This window comes from Amphiura filiformis, unplaced genomic scaffold (assembly GCF_039555335.1).
Source record: "Amphiura filiformis unplaced genomic scaffold, Afil_fr2py scaffold_64, whole genome shotgun sequence".
Taxonomy (NCBI): Eukaryota; Metazoa; Echinodermata; class Ophiuroidea; order Amphilepidida; family Amphiuridae; genus Amphiura; species Amphiura filiformis.
The window spans coordinates 368,316-394,869 of NW_027305528.1; the positions used below are offsets into that span (position 1 = coordinate 368,316).

Genomic DNA, 26,554 nt, shown 5'->3' on the forward strand with positions numbered 1-26,554 from the left:
AGCGTCAGATCTACTCGAGAATCCTTGGTGACATCTTCTAATTAATATTCATGAATTGCATATTGATGGGGAATATAGTGTGTTATGATTGCAGCATGCAGCTTGAGTCAACGTGTCGTGTCTAAACCTGTGTAAGCTTACCAAAAGATTTGCTTTTTAGGTTGATATAATTGTTGGGGATTTTGTGAATTACATGTAAGTGGTGTGGTGACTATACTCAAAATTTTAAATGTATACTGCATTATAAAATAATTTAATTTGCCTAGTAGTTGTCCCGGGGGGGGGGGGGGTGGGCACTCAAATTTTTTTTTTTGGTAGGGGTGTGCCACCGCCAGTTTCGAACTTGAGGTCTAAGGAACTGATCGGCCAGCCAAAAAGGAGGGTCTAGGGAACTGAACGGTCGGTAAAAACGGGGGGTCTTGGGAACTGATTGACCGGCCAAAAGGGGGGGTCTTGGGAACTGATCGGCCGCCAAAATCTGAAAAATCTCGGAAACTAAACCCGCAGGCCAAACCAGGGTTCAATTTTGTTAACGTTTTTGCCACAGATTTTTGAAGGAATCGATTTCACTTTGAATTGTGCATTAAATTATTAATCGGGAAAACCATTTAAATGCAAAATAGGTCTGGTTTGGCCTATTAGGCCCTTCGCACTTGATTATTAGTTTCCTGTTGAAGATTTTGAAAAAGGGACAAGGTGACTTTTAGTTATTAATTATTAATTATCTTTTATTTTCTTTATTTAGTTTGAACTATTACAAGTAACTATTGACTCATTTTGACTAGGGCGGGCATTTAATTATTTCACAACAATATTTGATTTTATAAACAAATGAAGGTGCAGTTGTACTCTTGTTCATTCATCATTATTGTTGATATTATTAAAGTCAGAAAATGGCAAGTAGAAGTTGTTGAAACTATGAAAGTTATTTTAAAGGAGAAAATTAGAAATAAAAATAAAATAATTAATTATTTTGAGATTTTCAATTTTGGACGCGGGCGGTAAAACAGGAAACTAATAATCAAGTGCGAAGGGCCTTACGATGGAAACCTCAACAAAGCAAAACAGCATTCAAATCAAAATTACTAGACCCTGTAGACCTACAATCTATGCTATTTTAGTAGCCTGCTGATAATTATAGCAACATTACATAAAAGCCCACCATAAAAACAAACGGCACAAGAATTATTTTTTCAGTGCCGAAAAGAAAAACATTCTAGGGGCCTACATTGAACTGTCATGACTCTAGTCCGAATAATCAGACCCAGAACAAAATATTAATTTCTGACATGATCATGTTCTGGGTCTGAACTGTTTCCATAATACGAAATCTTGATGGCAAATTGGACAATAGAAGCACATGGTTCTACGTGACAGCTTTTTAATCCATATTCATGTTACGTGAATCACGCTATTGTGGACCATCCTTCTGATACTTGAGTGTTTGGACACGCTGAATAGTACTGGCACTATCATGACTCATGCTTATACATGAGATGATTGAGTGAAGTGTGCAGAATTTGACAGCCATTCCACTCCCGATTTCACTAGACCAGTAGATCGTAAATTACCTTTTAATTCATTGTTTATGGAGAGCTGCAAGGATGTGTACATAATTATTTAAGGTACTTTTCCTCATATTTGGCAATTTTATTCCCAAAAGAGATCTCAAAATCATTTATTTCTAGCTAAATGTTCACCAGCTGGAGGCGTCAAGCGGTCGGCATGCACTGGCAGTGCTGCAATGTTTATAAACAGTCAACCAGTGTTGCCACTACTAAAGGAGCCCAAAATCCCACCCAAAGTTCACCTTATTCCTTACAATGTGTTTCAATGGGGAAAGAAATGGGGGAAGAAATTAATGGAAAATTCCTTTGAAGTTTTTGGGCTCAAAAGGTAGCTTTTGGGTCTGCTTTTGGGCTTGAAATAGTAGGACAGAAAACACGCCTCTCAAGATGCCGATGAGAGCGGAAATCGATGATCTGAGGGTCTATGGAACGGCTAGAAAAATTTTGGGGCTTCAGAGCGGGCAAACAATGAATTCAGAGGGTCTAAGGAACGGCCAGCAGCTCTGAAAAAGGGGGTCGTCGCCGCGGCACATACCCGTATAGCTGGGAAATGTGAGTGCCCCCCCCCGGGTAGTTGTCCTATCGTCCGGGCCTATCGTGCCCAAAAGAATTAAAAGCTCAGGCTTATACAGCCTTGGTCAGACCTCAGCTCGAGTATTCGTCCACAGTTTGGGATCCGCATACAGGTGAACTAAAACAACAGCTTGAATCCATCCAAAGAAGAGCTGCAAGGTTTGTTATGAGAGACTACAGAAAAACTAGTAGTCCAACAAGCATGATGGCCGAACTCGAGTGGGACACTTTAGAACTCAGACGCAAAGCAGACAGACTCACCCTCATGCACAAAATCACCAGTGGTCAGGCAGCCATTCCGGAGCAAACGTTTCTACAGCCTGTCAGACGTCACTCCAGAAATCTCCATACAAAAGCCTTCCAAAGACCAACAGGCAAGAAAGACTGCTGGGTGTACTCGACTACTCGTACTTCCCCAACACAACCAAAGATTGGAACCAGCTTCCTCAAACCATAGTCGACATTACAGAAACCAAAGTATTCAAGAAAGAAGTCCTAAAACAACACCAAAACACAGCTGGCCATGCGTTTTGAGTTGGGGGTCTCCTAGGCTGGAGCCCGGACATTTGCGCAGAATTTTTTGCATAAATGTTGAATTGTTTTTATACTTTAGATACCTACATAGGCAAATTATATACCAAATTAAAGCTCTTAGTGAGTGCTTCAAATTGGTACCTTAACTTTTAATATAGTATATATACTTCATAAGTTACAGCAGTTTTAAACGAAAAAAAAATGTCAGGGTGGAGTCGGCCCATAATATGCTGGCATATATGCAAAAAATATGCACTTTTGTGTTAATATTTGCTCCAGCTTATTTACATGTTGTTTCAGATTTGCCTTTTTGCCCCAAATTAGTAAAATTGTTAAGTATGACAAGCCTGAATACTATTATGTAATCTGAATGTGTAATCTTCCGAGTTTTAGGGTTTTAATTAAATTAATTAGCCAGGGTGGAGTCGGCTCACGATATGCCTGCTCGGGAAATGCTGGCTCAGGATATGCTCTTTTCGGGTGAAGTTTGTGAAAATCAGGATTGCATTTCTGATTTGATTTACACTGTCAGATTTAAATAGGCAAATTATATACCAAATTAAAGCTCTTAGTGAGTGCTTCAAATTGGTACCTTAACTTTTAATATAGTATATATACTTCATAAGTTACAGCAGTTTTAAACGAAAAAAATGTCAGGGTGGAGTCGGCCCATAATATGCTGGCATATATGCAAAAAATATGCACTTTTGTGTTAATATTTGCTCCAGCTTATTTACATGTTGTTTCAGATTTGCCTTTTTGCCCCAAATTAGTAAAATTGTTAAGTATGACAAGCCTGAATACTATTATGTAATCTGAATGTGTAATCTTCCGAGTTTTAGGGTTTTAAGAGGCAGTCTCCCTTATTATGTACGGATTTGCGATACAAAAAAAAAATAGAATTGTCTCTAAAAAATAATTTTGGTACATATTAGCACCAACAACTCACATGTAAAATATGAGCGTGCACAGCGCCCTCGTTCAGCTTGAAAAAATTCTTGAAATTTCGGCCTCTCTGAGCCTAATACTTGCAAATGGTAAACTTTGGAGGTGCATAACATTGTGCGCCATCATCATCCCAACCTGCATTTTGCATTTTTTTAAAGTACCAAATGGTTACATTACAAAAACCAAGAAAAAAATTGGGATCTTGATGGCGCACAAAATCAGCAAATCCAATGATTTGATGAAAAGCGCCCTCGTGCAAACTTCAAAGCATCATAACCATCAAGATCCCAAGTCCGAACAAGTTTGAAATTAAAGACCTCCATGGCAAGTTTCATTTTTCAGCAAAAATTTTTTGGGATTTCATTGGCGCACCAAGTTAACAGAGGTCAAAGGTCAAAATTTCCTATTTTCGCACATATTTGCACGCCTGTATTATTGCGCGCCAACGTCACCTGACTCTCCGAATAGCATTTCATCAAAGAAGAGTTAATTCTCTGCAAGAACTGAAAAAATTAGCTTGGGATCTCTTGATCTTCATATTTTTCTGATTTTTTGAAAATGGAAAAGTTATACATAAGCCCCTTTATCCAATCATCCAAAAAGTAAGATGGGATCTTGTTGGCGCACATTTTTTATTGCGGGTCAAAGTTCCACTTTTGTGCTGCACATAGGCAAAATAATGCCAATTCGGCACAAAGTATGAACTTTGACCTCTATTGAATTAGTGCGCCCACATGATCCCACTTTTTTTTTTTACTTGTTATTAGTTATACATAAGCCCCTTATCCAATCATCCAAAAAGTAAGATGGGATCTTGTTGGCGCACATTTTTATTGCGGGTCAAAGTTCCACTTTCGTGCTGCACATAGGCAAATATGCATCACTTTGGCACAAAGCTTGACCTTTGACCTCTTTTATATTAGTGCGCCCACATGATCCCAATTAGCTGTTGCTTGTTTTTTGTCTACTAGTCGCCAAAAAAGCTAGACGATGAAAAATAAAATTGGGATCTTGTTGGCGCATCTTTTTGTGATGCAGTAAAAAGCCCACATTGTGCAGCGAGTGGGAAAAAGAGGTCAAATTGACCTCCAAAATGAGGCTAAGTCCATTTTCAAAAAATCAAAAAAATATGAAGATCAAGAGATCCCAAGCTAATTTTTTTCAGTTCTTGCAGAGAATTACCTGTTCTTTGATGAAATGCTATTCGGTGAGTCAGGTGACGTTGGCGCAATAATACAGGCATGCAAATATGTGCGAAAATAGGAAATTTTGACCTTTGACCTCTGTTAACTCGGTGCGCCAATGAAATCCCAAAAAATTTTTGCTGAAAAATGAAACTTGCCATGGAGGTCTTTAATTTCAAACTTGTTCGGACTTGGGATCTTGATGGCGCAGCCCGTTATGATGCTTTAAAGTTTGCACGAGGGCGCTTTTCATCAAATCATTGGATTTGCTGATTTTGTGCGCCATCAAGATCCCAATTTTTTTTCTTGGTTTTTGTAATGTAACCATTTGGTACTTTAAAAAAATGCAAAATGCAGGTTGGGATGATGATGGCGTATGATGTTATGCACCTCCAAAGTTTACCATTTGCAAGTAAGGCTCAGAGAGGCTGAAATTTCAAGAATTTTTTAAGCTGAATGAGGGCGCTGTGCACGCTCATATTTTACATGTGAGTTGTTGGTGCTAATATGTACCAAAATTATTTTTTAGAGACAATTCTATTTTTTTTTTTATCACAACCCCCCTTATTCATGTACATAATAAGGAGACTGGCTCTTAATTAAATTAATTAGCCAGGGTGGAGTCGGCTCACGATATGCCTGCTCGGGAAATGCTGGCTCAGGATATGCTCTTTTCGGGTGAAGTTTGTGAAAATCAGGATTGCATTTCTGATTTGATTTACACTGTCAGATTTAAATATTTACGATAAAAACATAACCTTCTTAATCTACATGCACATGGTGTTGCTAAAAATCCTTTGGGGGGGGTCCAGGTATTTTACATGTTCAGTGGCGCATCAAGGTAAGTTTTCTGAGGGGGCAAAGACAAACAAATTCCTGGTGGTCATCATCTTACCCAGTGTGACTGTGATTGCGCAGTGTGATTATTGCACAAAAGATGTCAATTGTACAACACTATATTTAAGCCCAAAATTAGGTGAAAATTTGTGTTTACCAGGCCAATTTTCAGTTTTCCACTATTGCGGGGGGGGGGGGATTTTCTTTGGGAAGGGGTTGGTTTTAGGGGGAGTCAAAGTTCCTTTGGGGGGTTGAGATAGCAACTCATTGGGGGGCTCAACCCCCTACCCCTTGGTCTTCACAATTTCAAAGGACTAGTCAACTTCAGTGTACATCAGTTGAGCATACATGTGTAAAATTAGCACTGACTTCACCTCAGTTTTTGCGATTCTTTGTACTGGTACCTGTATATCTTTCTCCCACAAAGTAATGTTGTACAAGAAACTTTCCCAGGAGGTAGTCATTCCAAAAGAAACTGTTTTGTATGTTGGGAAATGACTTACAAACATAGATCTGAAATTCTGCAAAGCAGTTGAAAACTTAATATTTTAAATCCTGTTGATGACTGTGATATCATATACATGTGCAACTTACTACGTATGTAACTTCAAACTTAATATTATGGACAAGAAATTTCAAATTACTGTGAATAACTTGTTGTAATGTTAACTTGAATTTATATACATGTATGACATTCTTGTACAAGTTTAGAAAAGTTAATTTTTCCAGACAGAACATAATTTGTTAATTTCATCAAATTCAGCACTGTTTTTGAATGACACGTTTTATTATTTTATTTATTTATTATGCTTCATCACTGGCTCATATACAATTACAAAGATAAAATATTATATAAATATTGCACATACTAATAATCAAGACAAAGTAAAGAATAAAATGCCAGCGAAAAGAATGGGACAAACAGATGCAAAATCACCTCTAGGACCATCCCACCTTTCGATTTTTGAAAACAAATTATTGGAAAAAAAAACCCCATCACAGCCCCATCCCAAATTAAATAAGCCTGCAATTCGAGCATCTGCAGTAAGAGCTCCAAGAGCATGTTTTCAAAAACAAAAATTTTGAGTAAAATGAGAATTCAAAAATTCAACCACCCCGGATTTGAAGGAAGAAAAGGAACCGGCTGTCCTTGTAGACAAAGGCAGCTGATTCCAAAGCTGCACAATGCGATTAAAATAAAAAGTCATGTGCGCTTCGGTTTTGCAAAGTTGAATTTTGAGTTTAAATGGATCGGAAGATAATCTAGTGGTGGGATGGTCCTTCCCATTCCCTTGGCTGAATTTAACATAATTATTGACATTAATATCATAGTGACCCTCCCTACATCTGTAAAAAATGTTTTAACCCTTGCGCAATTTGAGGACCATAACAGGTAGCATAGTAAAACTATATATTTTCTGAAAGCTTTTGATGTGGGGAATGCAAAAATGGAGTCTGTTTTGATGTAGGTTAAGGCATTTTAAAAATAGGACCACTTGATCTTTGGTTATTTTTTTTAAATTTTTCCCTTTATAACTTCATATATATTTCTTAGTACTACCCCTACATCAGAAATAACTGCATTTTTGGATTCCTCATGAAATTTCCTTTCAGAATATGTATACTTTGCATATAGTAGCATGTACAGGTATTGAAATAATTTATTCGAAACAAGAAATGGCGCGATTTCCCAAAAATATGCAATGTCCGGCAAAAATCCCCCAACTCAAAACGCATGGCCAGCTCGAAACAACTAGCATCTGACGTTCTGCGCACAATACCCTTCTCGCCTGGCTTTGTAGAAAGTGTTGAGAAGTATTTAACCAGAACCAGAGTTGGCAGCAGGGTTTGGTTAAAAAGTGGCAAAAACCTGGCAAAAACTGTTTTTGCCAGTTTTTGCCTGGTTTAAACCGACCACCAAACTGGCAAAAACTCACATATACATGTAGTCACTCAAATATTAAAAAGTGACACAGAAAGCTCATAAACAGTAACACACGACTTTTAACGAATCATTCAACATATTTTTTGTCTCATTAAGTCCTTAAAATGAAAAAGTTTTGAATTTGATACATGCCACATTTCAGTTAAATGCACTTGAGCAATGAAAACGCATGCCTTTAATTTCTTAATATATTGCTTATCTGGCCTTGTTACACTTGGGAACTTATTTTTGTAACTTAATTATTTGTTTTGAGATGAAAAACTGAACTATAAATCACTTTTTTAGTTTTTGCCATTTTTGCCGGCAAAAACTGTTTTTGCCAAGTGGTTAAAACCGCGTTTTTTTCCACCTGCGGCAAAACCTGCGAACCCTGGTTGGCAGGGGTAGCATTCATCATGTTCATGGCATTAAAGGCCCGAAAGTCGGGGGTTGTTTTCCCGTGTTTTTCACTCTCGAGCTTGCAGAAAATCCAAATACATGGGGTGAAAATTAAATCTTGGGGGGTGAAAAATATTTTGCAGTGTAGTCAGGGGTAGGAGTAAGGTCCTAAAATAGAGGGTCAGAGTTCACCCCGAGCTTGCACATTCACAATATATGGAGGGTGAAAAATTAATATTTTTTAAATTTAGGGGGTCATTCACCCCCAATCGGGGGTAAGGGTGTGAGCGAGTCCCGGGAATTGAGTCCCGCCGATAATCCTATTACCCGGCAGGAAATTCCTGCCCGGTACCAAATTTAAAAAAAAAAAAAAAAAAAAAAAGTTTTCATGTCAGACTCTATTAATGATATCAAAATGCATTCAAATTCAATGCAAATTTTTTTTGCAATTTCGGGTACCCGGGCACAAAATTACCCGAAAATCACACCCCTAATCGGGGGTTAACGCTACCCCTGGTAGTTGGGGAGTGTTCATTATAAACATTTGAAATTGTAAATACTGCTTTGGTGGGTGGGGGGGGGTTGGAAAATATGGGATGGGGGTTCAAAAAAATTGTGGGTCCTTAAAGGTCAGGTATATTGCTCGGACAACATCATATCATTGGCAAGGTAATATTTAATATGAGGACAATGAACGAGACAGATTTGACCTCGGAAAAAGTTGACGCCATGAAATGACTGTGTCTGTGCCTGCTCTGCGAGAAGGGACTAATAAACATTCTCAATGTACAGAATGTATACTGTTCATGTGTTGTTGTTATTTAACAGAAAAAAACTCTGAATTAAGTATTAGGCCCTTCGCACTTGATTATTAGTTTCCTGTTAAAGATTTTGAAAAAGGGATGAGGTGACTTTTATAATTATTAATTATTAATTATCTTTTATTTTCTTTATTTAGTTTGAACTATTACAAGCAATTATTGACTCGTTTTGACTAGAGCGGGCCTATGACCACTGACCAACCAACCCATTTTGTTGATGTGGTTGGAATGACATATGAGTAGGCAAACCTAACTGATGTTTTTAAAGCAAAGTCATCGAGTCCCAAAGCCAATATCTCTCAGAAATGTTGTCCAAGAACATATTTTCAACATACCTGAAGTTGATGGTGGGGCAAAATGTCTGACATTGGTTTTCAGGGGGGTCAAAATGTACAAAACATGTACAGTTGGAGTTGCATTCACTGGACTTCAAGAAATTTTCTCAAACCCCAATGTCAAAAAGAAATCTATGCCACTGTTAATGATGTATATTTTTGGTTTCTTTTTTAGGACATGAAGGGGGGATCAAACAAATTTTAGACCATAAAAAGGCGGTATCAAAAAAAAATCCACCCTTATTTAGGGGGATCAAATTTTTTTGATGTCCGAGGTTCCAACTTTTCCAACCCTCCTACCAAAGTATTTATGAACACTCCCTTAGTACCTACAATGTTTATGTTATGTACCTGAGCATGATGAGTAGGCATACATAAACTGAGCTCAAAAAGAAACTTATAATTTTTCACAAGGTCATATCTTGAAATCCTGTCAATCAAATTCTACCAAAACTACACACAGGTTTACTTCAATGCTCTACTCTTAACACATGTGGTCGCATGTCATGAATTGGTCATCTTTTGTGTAACATAATGTTAAATGAGGAAAATATCACCAATTGTGATTCACTTCAACACAACTTTTAATAAATACATTATAGACCATTAAAAGTATATATTTCTGGAAAGCTTATATTACAAGGATGCCAAATCAACAAAATATAACATCATAATACAGGGTGGGTAAGAAATATACAGGGTGGAACATCAACAAAATTAGCATCTTTCTTGTCACAGTGAACCCCATATTTTTCTTGTCTGAAAGCTATGTAGCTCAAAATAAATATGGATTCAGAAAGACATATCATGGGCCCTTCAAACAAATTAAGGAAGAAAGAGCTTGGTATCCCTTGTGTTAAACATACAGGGTGGTCAAAAATTGTAAAATAATTGTACAATTTTTATGACATTTATCAACCAAAACTTTTTTCCTCCATTTCTGGCACTAAAACTGATAGCATAATTGAATTCCTCATCAAATTTCCTTAAAAATATGTGTACTTTTGAGTAAGCAGGATGACTTGGGCCAAAGACGGGCCATTTAGAAATGTCGGAGCATTACGTGTACACTTTGTACAGTAACATATAGGAAAAACTGTCTTAATTATCATTTAATTAGGCAATTAATTAGTTACATCTTTTGTTACAGTTGATCTACTATGAGGTAGATCTACAATCCAGGATGATATATGTGCAATTTGTGGTCCATGCTAGTTGTACTTTTTAAGATACAAAGGTTTGAAGTTTGCCATATTTTCACAATTTTGTGTACAACCCTATGGGGCTCCCCCGCCCCAGCTCCCCCGCCTGCTCCCCCATTGACACATCTTACATATTGAAGTATAAATCTCAAAGTAGTTGTCCAATTGACTTGGGGCTTTTTGTATTTGACAAAGAACATAATTATCTACAAAATGACACCAAACTTTCCACAATAGGTACTACACTTTTAGAATAAACCAAACTTGAAGTGTGAAGAAAGCATTTTCATGTTACGGCTCCTCCATTTTTGGGTGACCTATTTGTTACATGCGACCATGTCAGTAACCAAATAGTTATCCAACTGACACAACAGCAAAATGCACTGACATGGAACAGCTTCCTGGACCACATTCACAGCCCAGCCCTGTTTCATGAAAAAAGTGTATGAAAAGCAGAAAGCAGCACCGTTTTACCATCAGAGCAAGGATCTTGTGTGCATTCTCACAGATTTTTTGTGCTGGGTGCCAAATGTTGGGCTGTGAAAGTGGAGGAAGTCCAGGAAGCTGTCCCATGACAGTGCATTTGCTGTTGTGTCAGTTGGACAACTGCTTGGTTACTGACATGTGTTTTGAGTAGAGTATTAAGGTAATCCTTTGTGTAATTTTGGTTCATTTTGATTGACAGTATTTTAAGATATGACCTTGTGATTCACAAGTTGTAAAAAATTATAAGTTTCTTTTTGAGCTCAGTTTACATATAATTATATCAATTATCATATTATTATTTATGTATAATAATATAAAGTTAATTTTTATTACTTCTGTGGTCCGATCTGTGTTCCAAGCGTAGACGAGCGTACACACAGAAGAGATAAACAATCACGCAGTCATGCTGATTGGCTGATCATTGTTGATCAATGCACTTACTTGACAACAAGCCGGTTGACCCATTTGTCGTCTGCGCAGCGCGTAGTAGGCGACCTTGTCACTTCTACGCGATCGCAATTCACCAGCAAGTACATGGACCACAGAAGTAATAAAAAAATTAACTTTAATCATGTTAATTTTAAAGCTTATACTTGTAATGTAAAATGTACAAGCATGGTGGCATGATTGAAGGGGCTGTGCAATAAATTATGAGCCCTGGTGGGAGGCTAAAATTGGTGGGGGGGGGGCATATATATATATATTCCACAGGGGAGTATGTTTTTCAAATATAATTGGTAACCATTTTAAAACTTACCCCCCCCCCTGTATTATGATTTTACCTATATCTTCCACAACTGGAGTATTTCAAATGGAAGTTACCCAATTGTGTACATGTATTCTATTTAAAATTGATACTCCCTCTGTGGCAGACTTTACCTAAATCTTCCACAGGGGTAGTGTGGATTTTAAATGGAATAGCCTATTGTCATATGGACCATTTTTTAGCAGGTGGGTGTGTCGGCCATTGTTGTGGAGAGTAAGCATGGCATCAAGTGCAGTTGTGCAGCGATTGGAGCAGCGTGCTCAGATGGCAGATGAATTGATTGTGAAATTAAAACAACAGGTTGGAGAACTCAAGCAATGTGCAGGTGAGGGTTAGGCCAAAAAAAAAAAAGGTTCGTCTCAAAGCTTGCGCGCGCGTTTGTAAAATCCCACAATTTGACAAAAAACAAATGCGGAATTTTTTTTATTTCAAAAAAAATAATTTTTTTTTTTATAGTTTTTTCCAGAAAAAAATTGGCGAAAATCAGACTTTTTTCTCAAAATACCATGAAAAAAAACTCGGGAATAAAAAATTTAAAAAATCGCATTTCGCATTTGTTTTTAAATTTCTCGTGAGCTTTGAGACAAACCTTTTTTTTTTTTGGCCTTATCACTATGAAATTTTTACACTGGTGAAATCTAAAATGAACACTGAAAATTGTACACAATATAGCACCACTGACAATAACACTGAAATTGTTCTTTTGTTATATATATAGCAAATAACCATTGTCCAACCACATTGAAAAATAGATTGAAACACCTCTGAAAATCTTTGGCCATTCATTAATTATCACAATGAAATATTGGGGAAAAAAGAGCAAGGTACACCAATTTGACGTGGGGAAACAAGTAAAATACAGGCTAGACGGCACGCTGGGGGGGGCAAAACAGCAAATGTAGGCATTAGAATAGAAGCAGGTAAAGTTTGATAGCCAAAGATTACCAGTTCCAAGGCCCACAGGCATGCCAAACCTGCAAAAACAACATGGATCAATACAAAAGTGCAATAGGACAAGGGATGAAAATCACTGTGCACATAAGCAAACACGATAAACCAAACAACCAATGTAGGCACAAAAACAGGCAAAGCTCGATGGCCAAAAATTAATTGCCAATTCCAGAGCCCGCAGAAGTGTCAGGAAAACAGTACAAAAGAACACTGGAAGTGATGAAAATCGCTGTGCACATAGCAGACAAACAAAACAATACAGACAAATAACAAAAAACATAGGTTGTTTTTGTCTGATTCTCTCCTTTTCTCTTTCCTTAATTTTGTTCGCTTTGTTTGTTTGACAGAGGAACGAAGCCAGACAACTAACTGCTGAGAATGCTCAGCTGACTCAAGAAGTAGACAGACTGAAGAAAAAACTAATACAGCTAGAGATAAGGAATGGGAGTAAGTTGAGCAGAATTCAATTGTAAAAAATGTTTCTGTGTGTCAGGTACCGTAAATCGCCAGCTAGCCTACTATGATAATTGCCTACATAATTTTTTGTAATTTTGAGAACAAAGTGCAAAATATGGTTCAAGCATGCATTTAAACATATTTATTCACCAATCTTTGCACAAGGAAAGTAATAATGATACAAATTAAAGGGAATAATCCGAAATAACCGATGCATGCTTGAACCATATTTTGCACTTTGTTCCCAACATTACAAATATGAATGATCGTATTAGGGTGACCATGACGAAATATTATTTTAAAACTTAAGATGGTTGCATTTAGGTATCCTTCTTCCTATAAAGTGTAAACTTCAGGTACTGAAGATTGCACACTTTAAGTTCTCTTTGCATTCTCTGTTGTTATGTCAACATGGTTGTTAAAGTTGGGTTTGCAGTCCAAGTGCACTCTTAACTACTTTGCAGAGTTGACTACTTCCAGTCCAAGTGCACTCTTAACTACTTTGCAGAGTTGACTACTTCCAGCACTGGACCATGGATGTTGAAATCAGCAGTTACTGGTTTACATTTGCAGGTCACTCTCACAACTTGAATCATTGAAATTCACAAGCCAGGTTTGTTCCCACTGTTGTAGGGCATGCAAGTCACTTTGTTGGAGTTGAGTGTCATTGGTTGAAGTGATTTTCCTGTAAAGTATGCAATCATCTGCAAACATGCATTCTGTAGACTTCTTCACACAGTTCTGTAAATCGTTGATGAATGTTATAAAAAGGAGAGGTCCTAAGACGCTGCCCTGGGTGACGCCTAATGTAACTTAAATGGCCTCAGTCTTCACTGATTTGACAGTCCACCACTACCTTGCTGTGTGTGTGTTGGCTAAGGAAGTCTTCAATCCACTTAAGGGTGTTTCCATGGATTCTGTAGTGTTCTGTCTTGTGTAATAATAATTGGTGGAAGACTGTATCAAAAGCAAAATTGAGCATGATTGGGTCTGTCTGGCGTTTATGAAGTGTCAGGATCAACTGGGTATCACAAGACATCTTCTTTCTAAAACCATGCTGGGCATCTGTAAGTATGTTGCACGCAGCTAGGTAGATGATGAAAGATGATTGCGCAGTTATGTGAAGTTATGCTGGCCCAATTTGCAGAGAATGTTAATCAAGGATATTGACCGGTAGTTGGCAGCTGATGACCCGTCACCCTTCTTGAAAATTCATACTATTACAACCTCAGTTACAAGATCAGTGCCTTGATCAAAGGAGGCCTGGAAGAGTAGTGTCACATCTGGTGCTATCTCCTCAGCAACTTCCTGAAGTAGCTTGGCTTGGATCCCATCTGGACCAGATGCTTTGTGTGGTTTTAAGTTCTGCAGCAACTTGGCTACACCAGGGCAGTTTATTTGGACTTCTAGGTGTACACTGGGCTGGACCTAAATTGGGCAACTCTGCCGAACTGTCATCCGTGTGGTTGAGGATGTTAGCTTGCTTTTTCGGATCAAAGTGGAGGTAGTTCCCATCTTTGAGTGGTGATATACCTAACCGATCACATCTTTCGAATTTAATCAGCGCACCGTGCCGCTTATCTCCTCCAGGTTCAGTACAAACTATGTTCTTTAGGTAGGTGTTGTAGGCCCTTACAGGATTGCTCAAACTTTTTTTATTCCTCTAATTACAACATTGTTTTGTTAAAATTTGTCTCTAAAACTATCTGGTTACCGTACTTATTAGGTAGAATATGGTATGTTAAAATTCTACCACATACTAAGTAAAGTGTGTTCATGTCTGATTCATATTTCAGTTAATCAGGTGCCATTACCAACAAGTATTGCCAAGGCTTCAGTGACCAACGAGCAGCCACCAGCACCAGCTCCCAAGAATAACGCACCAGCACCAGCCGAGAATGCCAAACCTGCTGAGACAAATGCAAACAAAGAAAATAAGAAAGAGAAGAAAGAAGGTGGAAACAAGAAAGGTAATTGCATCTGCCATATGCTTCTTTCAGGCATGAGAATTTTCAGGCTTTTGCCTGAATTCAGGCAGTTTTGTTGTCCAAATTTACACATTTTCATATATTTTCAGCCTGTTTTGGGCCTTCTTAAGGCCGAATTTATGCGCTTTTTCAGGCAGTTTTCAAAAAAGCCATTCTCATGCCTGTTCTTTGTTCCCTGCACAGTGTGTGCTTTTGCCCAAGTGCAGTTGGTGACCTCAATGTGCATTGGTCTATTCCAGTTAAAATCCATACACCACCTGTGGAAGACATTGCCTTGATCTCCCACACAGAGGGTGTAGATCAAGGACAGACTTACCACAAAAAACAAAAGGCCCTCCGGCCAGTGAAATGGCAAATCTACTGGCCCTGCAATAAATTTATTGGCCCAGCTTTTTCAGTATTTCCTACTGCAAAATAAATAAGCATGTTGCAATGGGACTTTGAAGTTAGACTTAGAGACTATCAATTACCAAACTTAACAATGTGTTATAACATTTATTCTGTGCCAATTTAAGTTTAGAAAATCTTAACATTTTAATGGTTTTGTACTGAGTGTACTCAATGTAGGCCTAGAGAGTGTAGTCAGTAACATAAGTTCAGTCAGTAGTCCTTCCTTTATCTAGTTGTTCACAACAGCTCAAGTGAGCGATATTTGTGGTATCGCTATACCATCATGAGATTTAGCACGAAAGAGCTTGGAAGTAGTACATATAGGCCTACTTTCGCCGTAAAAAGCGGTTGTATATTTCAAATTTACTTGCAATGCAAGGATAAGAATAAACGAAAAATCATTAAATAAAAATATATGTATTACACACAGGTGAAAGGTGGAGCAGAAACTGTGTCCAATTATGTCCATCACTGATTATCTTGTCTCATGAGTTATCAGGCTCAAAAATCTGGTGGCCCGCCGGGCCAGCATTGTTGGAAGTTTACTGGCCCGAGGCAAAATCAACTGGCGCAGGGCCACCACTTAAATCCGTCCCTGGACTGTAGATGTCCAATGGAATCCACCCATTCAAGAACCCCACTTGAAATTCACACTCCCTGTGTACAAGATTAAGATCATGGCTTCAATAGGTGGAGTAGGGATTTCAACTGGAATAACCCAATGTATATACCGTATTGTTTGTAATAAACACTCCCCCTCTAATAAACGCCCCCCTCCAATTTTTCTGTGAAAAATTGACAAAAAATCCATGCTATATCATGTGAGTAAGCTTAAAACTGGCGTCAGTCAGTCTTGTCAGGGACGATCGGTAAATTGCATGGACAAAACCTGTTATGACTCACACTTTCATCCATTCCATTGGCTAATTATGGTAGAATTTCACTAGATTCTTGCTTGATGTACTTACGGGTGTAATTTTGATTTATTTACCACGAAAATTATATTTTCCATGGGCGCTGGCATTAGTATAGCTGTAAATTCCTCCTTTCTACAGGAGCACCATCGGGAAATTTAACCCGATTTTTAAGTTTTTTCACTGACAATTCACCTTCAATAAATGCCCCCCTTTTGGAAAAATGCAACGCCCCCGGCGTTTATTACAAACAATACGGTAGATAACCCAATGTATGTAGATGTAAAGAAACACCCAGAAACCAGTGTCTCTGGAAAGCGTTGTAACTCAATGTGTTGATGTTACTGACTTGCCGAGGAGAGTACTATACAAACTGCTCAAAGTTCTCAACCCCACCATCGCCCATCCCAAATTGAGTAGAAAACTGACAACAGGCTGCAGTGTAACCTGGGCTTGATCCTTCTAACACCTTCAAGACTGTGCTCGTCCTTAAAAAACATTAATGCAGATCAAGCCAGGTATAGAGGCCACCTGCGGCCATGGTTTTCAATCTCATTTAAGCTTCTTTAAAAATGAAATTACAGATTTTACAGGAAATCACCAACTAGCTTGTAGAGACAGGTGGATAGTTGGCATGCATTTGTATTCAAAGGGTAAAAATAAGTTTACCTAACTATATGATTGCCCTGATGATGCAAGTGCTCAATAAATGTAAGTCCAGAAGATGATTCGAGTTAAACAATTTAATTAATACTAACCTAAATAAAAAAATTTCATTATTTTAACAGAGAAAAAAGAAGGCAAGAAGAAGCAGCAGCAGCCAGCAGCAGCGGTACCACTTGATGTAACAGCCCTAGACTTACGTATTGGTAGAATAGTTGATGTAAAGAAACACCCGGATGCTGACAGTTTATATGTGGAGCAGGTGGATTGTGGAGAAGAAATGCCAAGAACTGTGGTGTCTGGATTGGTGAAACATATACCAATAGAACAGGTGGGTCCTCCATTAGGGGTTTGGTTGGGATGAGGGGAGAGAATGGATTGTAGGAAGATTGGGTAGAGTTGTAGTGTTAAGCCCAACATGTAACAGCTTGTACACTTTTCCACAACTTGACTTTACTGTTCTTTTAAGATGGGTCGGAAGGGAGCAGGGCCTAGGGTTATTTGCACTCAAACATTGAGCCAAATGAAGCTGAAACGCAAGAGGAATTGTATGGGTTCTGAGAAGGTGATTCTAGGGTTTGATACAAGAGGTGTCATCATTCCCATGTGTATGATTTGCTCAGGGATGGGAAATGCTCCAACCCTTTAAATATTTACACTGTCATATAAACTGAGCTCAAAAAGAAACTTATAAAGAAAAGGTCATATCTTAAAATCCTGTCCATCAAAATGAACCAAAATTTACATTATGTTTTCTTCAATACTCTACTCTAAACACATGTCAGTAACCAATCAGTTATACAACTGACACAACAGCAAAATGCACTGACATGGAACAACTTCCTGGACCACATTCACAGTCCAGAAAAAAGCAGCACCGCTTTCATCATCTGTGCCAGGATCTTGTATGCATACTCACAGATTTTGGGTGCCAAATTTTGGGCTGTGAAAGTGGTCTAGGAAGCTGTTCCGTGTCAGTGCTTTTTGCTATTGTGTCAGGTGGGACAACTGCTTGGTTACTGACATGTGTTTTGAGTACAGTATTGAAGTAATCCTGGGTGTAATTTTGGTTCATTTTGATTTACAGGATTTTAAGATATGACCTTGTGATTCACATGTTGTGAAAAATTATAAGTTTCTTTTTCTTTGGGAATGATTTGAAAGAGATTGTCATCAGGTATTAATGAGAATCTGTCATATGTGGTGAGGAGTAGTTGTGAATTCTTCAACACAAATTCATAAACTACCAAAGACATCAGTGCTACTGGTGATGAGAATTTAATAGTGAGATTGCAATATCTTACGCCTGTCTAACTATTCAAAATCACATGACAGGAAAGTGATTTTGAACAATTAGACGGGTGCAGGCACCATCCAACCTAAAAAATTGCGATGTCTAAAATATTTCATAGTGACCAACAGTGAACTTGTTCAATGCAATCCCGTCATAATAAAAATCAGTCAAATATAAGGGTGCCTACGTTAGGGTGCATCAGCCAGATGCCCCTCATGTCAATGGATTCATCTGTCCCTAGTCTTAAAATGTTCCTATTGTCACAAAACTAACATGTGCCAAGTTTGAACTAATTCGGAGGTCGTCCTGAGGGGCCACCGAGAGCCTAAAGTTACAATGTGTGTTCCTATGTAGTAAAGTTCGTTGACCCCTGTACAATTCCAATTAGGAGCCGATCGAACAATTTAAAGTAGCTGCCATATCAAAACCGTTTGGATTTACATGTAGAAGCTCAAATCTTGGGAGTTAAGCGTACTGATAATCATCTTTGAATTTGATGAAAATCCATCTCCAAAGAAATGACTGTGTGTGTTTTATTGTCAAAAGCGCCCCCACAGTCCATATTCTTGGGAAAATCTATAATTTCTGTCTTATCCAAGTGCTATAATACTTTATTTCACACTGAAAGTTGTTAATATGTATTATATATTGATCTAAAGTTCAGAAAATCTGCTTTGTAAAAGTGTAATGACAACCAGGACATCAACATTTGTAAAATTTGAGGTAAAAATTACCACAAAATGCCTATTTCACTGAAATTTTGTATCGAGGGCGCTTGTGCCAATTCCACACATGCTCATTTTGTTGGTGATTAATTTTTATCACCGATTCGAAGATGATGATCAGTACTATAAGCGCAAAAGTTTTGAGCTTCTACATGTAAGTCCTAACGGTTTTGATATGGCAGCTACTTTAAATTGTTTGATCGGCTTCTAATCAGGCCGTTGCAACTCGTATACCAGCGCAATGCAAAAAGGTGGCGACACCGTCGGCTTCCCCCGTGTATTACCCGCCAGCGCCATTGATAAGTCACGGCCGCTGCCATTAATATTGAATATTGCTACAATTCATTTGTTTATGTTTCTTATATTCTTTCTTTTATAACTATGACCATTTATACGTGTACTTTAAATATTACCTGTCATGACTGTATCCGCTTGTTTGGTAAATTTTCATGAAATATTGATAAATTGAAGAATTTGTAATTAAACCCTGGGCGCCGCCATTTTAGAAAAGTGAAGAAAAATGCTGCTGCCACCACGACAGTACTAAAAGCGAACTAAAAAAATATGCGTAGTGCTGTAGAGACTTACGTTAACATGACGTCACTTATATGCTAATTAAAGAAAAATGCTGCTGCCATCTACGTCCACATGTTGCAAGCGTGACGATCGCTGACCTCACATCGAAGATTGGAGTTGCAATTCCATCGCACTACGTGCTCTATTCTTTATTCCATGTTCTAATTGGAATTGTACAGGGGTCAACGAACTTTACTACATAGGAACACACATTGTAACTTTAGGCTCTCGGTGGCCCCCCAGGACGACCTCCTCCGATTAATTCAAACTTGGCACATGTTAGTTTTGTGACAATAGGAACATTTTAAGACTAGGGACAGATGAATCCATTGACATGAGGGGCATCTGATGCACCCTAGCCTACGTTTACATGTTTAACCGACCGTAAAATGCAGTATCCGTTTAGGAAAATCACAAACCGTTTCAACGTAAAAAAACCCCCAGATTGTGTGTAATAAACGCCCAGAGGCGTTGTATTTTTCCAAAAGGGGTCGCTTTTATTGGAAATGAATTGAAAAAAGTGAAAAATTGGGTTAAATTTCCCGATGGTGCTCCTGTAGAAAGGAGGGATTTACACAAGTACCTAATAATGGCGGCGCCAACAGTACAGCGTGTTAATGATATTTTCGTGGTAAATACAACAAATTTACACCTGTAAGTACATCATCAAGCAATAATCTGGTGAAATTCTACTATAATTAGGCAATGAAATGGATGGAAGTTTGAGTCGTAGTAGCTAGGTTTTGTCCATACAATTGAATACCTGAGTGGAAGAAGGGCCCAACTCCATCAAAACTGTTTTTGAGATATTAAGAAAAAACTTAATATTTGGAAAAGTTTTATAGACAGAATGTTTTCATCTTCAGGGGACCTTTAATACATGAACATACAATACTACATACATTCGAAATTACATATGATGTTTCCATGGCAACGGTACAGGTCTTAATACGAGCTGGAGTTGGGCCCTTCTTCCACTAATATACTGCAAGTGCCAGTTCCGTGAGCAGATGTGTTATAAATAGCCACAGAAATTTGATAATTATCCATTAATTGCACAAGTAGAAGCATGTAATATGTTAGCAAGAAAGTTTATTGTAGTGAAAAGCAGATTTCATGGGTGAACAAAATTTCTCTTATATTCCAATATTTGTGGAAGAAGGGCCCAACTCCATGGAGTTGGGCCTTTCTTCCATAAAAACCATGATTAAGTGTACATGGAAGACTATTTGGAGAGTGGATTTTGACTCATCTTTCACACACAAGGAAGAACAGTCTGTTGGTAATAAAATGCTGGGTCAAACTCATTTTTGTAAAAAATTGGAGTTGGGCCCTTCTTCCACTCAGGTATTCAATTGAATTTAGTGATCGTCAATGACATGACTGATGCAAGTTTTAAGCTTACTCAAAGTCAAACAATATGGCATGGAAATGTTTGCATTTTTGTCAATTTTTCATTGAAAAATTGGAGGGGGCGTTTATCAGAGGGGGAGTGTTTATTGCAGACAATACGGTAGGTCCAGTGGTTCTCCAAAGTCACCGAAAACTTTGAAGAAAAAAAAATTAAAGATTTTTTTATACGTTTACACGGTTAACCGACCGGATTGTGGTCAGTTTAAACGGTTAGACAAATAACCGTTAATTTACACCCCTAGTCCAATATTTAATTGAATATTGTCTGTTATCTTTTTTCAGATGCAAGACAAAGTGGTGATATTATGTTGCAACATGAAGCCAGCCAAGATGCGTGGTATACTAAGCCAAGCAATGGTGATGTGTGCTAGCTCACCGGAAAAAGTAGAACTCATAAATCCACCTGCGGGAGCTGTGCCTGGAGATAGAGTGTCCTTCAATGGATACCAAAGTAAGTTTGATCCAAGATGCATGGTATACTAAGCCAAGCAATGGTGATGTGTGCTAGCTCACCAGATAAAATAGAACTCATAAATCCACCTGCGGGAGCTGTGCCTGGAGATAGAGTGTCCTTCAATGGATACCAAAGTAAGTTTGATTCAAGATGCATGGTATATACTAAGCCACACCATGATGATGTGTGCTAGCCTCACCAAATACAGAAAATCCACATAATTGAGACCAACTTTTTTGTATCTAATTTAGGGTGTTATTGAGAATACAATAGGGCACACAGGAGCCTAGAATAGTGAACTGCTAGTTCTAAATGACTATTACAGCATTACTGAATGGAAGTCTTGCCCCATATGTGCAATGATTTATACGTATAGAACATTTTGTTTGTCTTTATTTCATGGTTGTGGTGGATGTGGAAAAGTAAAACCAGCGCAAAAATAATCATCTATACAGTAACTATTTGATTATATTCTTCATGTTCATAATGCATACTGTGCAGAGTGTAACAATATAGACAAATCTAAATTCACGCATTTCTACACCTGACTAGCAGCCTTTAGTTGGGTAGCCGTCGGCTACAATGCACTCAAAATGTGAAATGATTCGGCCTTGGCGGAAATTTTAAACTGCATTCCATCACCCGCTTTTACACCTTAATACATAATAATCGGATTAACTACACGCGGTGTCTATGCATTGATGTACTTGCGAACAAAAGGACTATGTGATGCGATGGGATTACCTGCGGAATTATCTCTATTATATATATTATTCTATTAACCCTCCTCGTCCTTGCATCTTCTCTAGGTGTTAGGCTCAAAGCACCAGGTTGGTGCTAGCGGCTACCCAAAGATGTCCGACCAAATCCTGACCATGACTTGGCTCGTTGGAATCGTCTATAGGAACATGCATTTTAGAGGAATGTCCCTAAGTGGCAGTTATAGCCCCCTCATTGTGTGCACTTTCATAGTATTGCATGTAAACACCAGATTGTAGAAGGGGCCTTAAAACACATGTCTTTTATGCCTATATTTTGAGTATGAATAATAAATATGGTGTTTTTGAAATGTCCATAAGGACCCTTACAATAACAGCACTGTCTATTTTTAAGATGTGAAAAAATAAATGAATATTATATACACTTCATCACTTTCAAGCTTTTCCTTCCAATTTCAAATATATTTACACTTTTGCGGAGATTTCTGATAGTTCCTTTAAGCTATTCTGGGTTAAAATAATCTCCCTACCAGAACTGGACAAATGCCTCTTTGTCTGAGGAGGCTTTATTTCATGACATTCACTTCCCCCGACTTCTCATTGAAAACCTTGTCTATTGATATGCAGGGGTCTAACCATATATTCAGCACAATAACTAGCCGTAAATGAGTCATGACCTTATAGCCAAAAAGTGAAAGTCAATTTCAAAAATCAAGGTGACCATAATGACCGCAAGAATGTTTCTTAAATTTGAGATATTGGTGATTTCTAATGATTCTGAAGTAACCAAGTTATGAAACTAAAACTGATGGAAGGTTCAAATTCAAACCATATCGGTTGTACACGTATGCATGTCATGAGTTCCACTTTCAATCAGCATAGTCAATGATTACCATAGCAAGCCCCATTATCCGCTACCCTCGCCACATGTTGAATAAGGTTATTGTCATGTGCACAAACCAATAGGGTGCAACTTTAGAATATATACCTTATATCGGCATTATTTGTAGTCACTGATATCTCATATTAAAGAAAACATCCTTGTGGTCATTATGGTCACCTTGATCATCATAATTGACTCTCTCTTTGGCTATATAAGGTCATGATTCATGAACTGCTACCTTATTTGTTGTGCTGAATGTACAAGTCTATGTAGATTGTGTTTTTGTTTTCACACTGTACGTTAGTGCTAAATTACTTGATAACCTGAAACAAAATGGCCAGTTTATGTATTGATAAAATTTAGATTTGAAAGGAAACCATTGTCTAGCTATTTAGGTACGGTACAGCAATGTTCCTTAATTCACATAGAATTAAGCAATATGTGACCTGCACCCGCAAAATGAGCGTAAAGTCGCAAATTGGTACTTATGCAACCTTCTGGCTGCTGAGTTGATGTTCTTTGTTTGATACACACATGTACAAGCCAGTAGTATGTCCTTTGTGAATGTCCTAAGTGTGCCACACCTAAGTACCAGCACACTTCAACAGTTATTTTGCTACCATTAGGATATATCAGAATCATTTCTGTTTCATCAAGTCCGCAACTGATGCGCAGGTACTCTCAGCTGACTTAGATTGTGCTTACTCCCAGCAGCTCCTCATTTTACACCTGGGTAGAGTGACGCAATTGGGAATTAATATTATTATCTCCATTTTATCTTCTCAGTTTAGATTATTTTAACCCTGTTGTTCACATTTTCTTTTTCAGTGAGTGAAAGCTTCCCACCACAAATGAACCCCAAGAAGAAGATCTTTGAAAGCATATCACCAGACTTGAGAACCAGCGACAAGGGCGTGGCCACGTACAAAGGAGTGCCATTTGAGATCCAAGGAAAGGGCATATGCAAATCACCAACAATGACCAACTCTCTCATCAAATAATAAGGACTTTGGGTTTTATACCCACATTATTATATTATTAAGGGTTTGGCTATTACCTAAACAGGTATACTTTATAGCAGTATCCAGGACTAGTTTGGAGCCCTGACATACTTCACCAATAATGCCTACCTAACTGGTACTGATCAGTGCCTTGGCTGGAAATTGGGAAGTGTTGGTTATTTGAATACATTACACTTGGTTTCAGAGAAGAATGGCAGTCCCTTGCTCAGACTCGTAATGAGCGACATACACATAGCTTTGTGTACCCTTCAAGCGCGCCAATCAACATAGTCAGCCAATCAGATTATTGATCTGTTCTGTTGTTATGATGTCAGACGATTGAATCGGCCAATCAGAACCCCACTTCTGTGCATCCTCTCAAAATGTAAACAGCTGCCATTCTTCTTTGCCACAAATTGTAGTGCATCCCAAATTTGATCTACTTCTTAGTAAATGGAATGTTGTCAACATCAATACATTTAACATCTGTCTAAAACATTCAATTATTTTGTTCTAAAGGGCAATCACATGGTTTGTGGTAGATTGGTTAACTAAGGTAACAGAACCAAATTTGTTTAATCTTGCGGTCGACCATCGATGCTTGGTCGATATGATACCATTTGATTGTCATGTTTATTATGATAAAATGTGAATCTTTGGATGTAATGATATTGACCAATACAAATTTACCAGTAATTCTGATTAATTAGTTTATTGTTCATTAATAACAAGTATGGAAGCGGCATCGACGGTCGATCCAAAGATAGAACAAATCTGGCTGTGGTGCCTAAGACACATTTGGTGGACAGATCCTTAAAAAGTGAAGCTAAATTATTCGGGGGGTAATAAATTTTATTCCACTGGTCTCATTTTAAATACCAGAATTTGATCTCAAATACCACAACAGCTCTCGACACCTGCTGTGAAGACAGCATGAAGTGACTACACTGACCAGAGCTGGAATTGCTGTGAACAATCATACAGCAGCCCAAGTCCAGCTGTGAATAGTGGCCAATGACGATGGGTTGAGACCAGTGTGTGTTATTATGCACCCTTTCATGCCCATGGCAATTACTAACTGTCAAAGCTGAAAAAAGTCTGGCTTTAGAAGTTTTAAGGACTTGTCGACGATATGCTAATGCCTGGTATTGATCAGAGTAAATCTTAGACTGTAATTCTGAAATAAAATATAGTCTTAGAGCAGCATTTGATGAGAGAAGAATCCAGGACAGAAAAACATTTGTGATATTTACCAGGATAGCTTTAAAGCAGAGAAGATGTCTTACACTTCCCACAATGCATTTCTTCCCTGTACTGATTTGCTATTCAGTGCAACATGAGTCGGTAGTGACAAGAAATACCTCAATTGCAAGATCTGGATGAGCTCTGTTATAGGGACAGAATGCATTATGGGAAGTGGTAGATATCTTTTCTGGCTTTAAAGGGACAATCAGGGATCTTCTGCACAAACTAGTTTACCTAACTGCTCCATCAGATGGTCAACGAGTATAAATAGGTCTGCTTTAAGTCGCCTAAGATGACCACCCTGATACGTTCTATAACTCCTCTGCATCGACTATAAAACATTGCAAATAAGTATTAATGTATATCCCCAGCTTCACCTGCTTGCTTTTATGTTAGCCATGGTTGCACCTCCCCCCCCCCCCAATGCGCCCCAGTAGAAACCCACATTTCTATTTTTGTGGTAATTTTGCCTAATATTGGTTGATTTATGCCCTCACCCCCAAAATTCACTTTGACCAAAATGCCCCTTCAGTTTAGAAGACAAAACAACTTCAAACCCACTGGCAGCCGGACTGTAAGTGGCAAAATCTGAATGGGTCCTGGTTTAGTAAATCACTGCAGGATGTTTGCAGTGACTGTTAAAGGCTCATAGATGATGTCTATCAGCTGCTTACAAAGCAGTGAATCATGATATGCAATACAAGTAGGCCTATGAGTGCCATTGTTGACAAAAACAAGTACTAATTGCCAATATGCATAAGATGTATCATGAGATTAATTATGGGACAAATTGAATAAATTTAACAAGACTTTATTGCCGAGTGTTTGCTTGTGTTTCCACGTTTCAATACAAAAAAAACTATTCCAGTTGAAATCCATTACCCCCCTCCCCCTATTGAAGACAGTCATCACCCACTCAGGCAACCCCATTTGAAATTCATACTCCCTGTGTTGTGTAGAAGATAAAGAACATGTCCTCCATTAGCAGTGTTGTTTTAGATAAAGTACAAAGGGGGTTTTATTATGTTGCTCTAAATAAAGCATTTTCCCCATTAAAATTAATACTGCAATTCTCAGTAAAGAATTGGTTACTGAAGAATAAATGCCTGGGGCACATTATATATTTTTGGTGGGTATGCTCCCCTCGGAATTTTGAGGTGGTGGGTCTTTGGGAGCTGACCCATGCCGATAAAAAGGGTCTTTTGGAGCTGCAAAACAAGTGAAAGGTCTTTTGGAGCTGCGAACAGTCAAAATCAAGGGTCTTTCTGGTTGAAAATTGCTTGAAAACCCCAGAAATATGAGGAA

At 38.2% G+C, this 26,554-nt stretch overlaps 1 protein-coding gene across 1 annotated transcript; it reads left to right on the plus strand.

Moving 5' to 3' along the window:
* Positions 1–24,232, plus strand: LOC140144580 (aminoacyl tRNA synthase complex-interacting multifunctional protein 1-like). Its single transcript, XM_072166400.1, has 7 exons — positions 1–131; positions 11,760–11,908; positions 12,886–12,975; positions 14,781–14,954; positions 17,065–17,270; positions 21,230–21,398; positions 23,832–24,232. The coding sequence occupies exons 1-7, from the start codon at positions 85–87 to the stop codon at positions 24,002–24,004; spliced, it is 1,008 nt and encodes a 335-aa protein (XP_072022501.1). The 5' UTR covers positions 1–84; the 3' UTR covers positions 24,005–24,232.
* Positions 24,233–26,554: the final 2,322 nt, after the last annotated feature.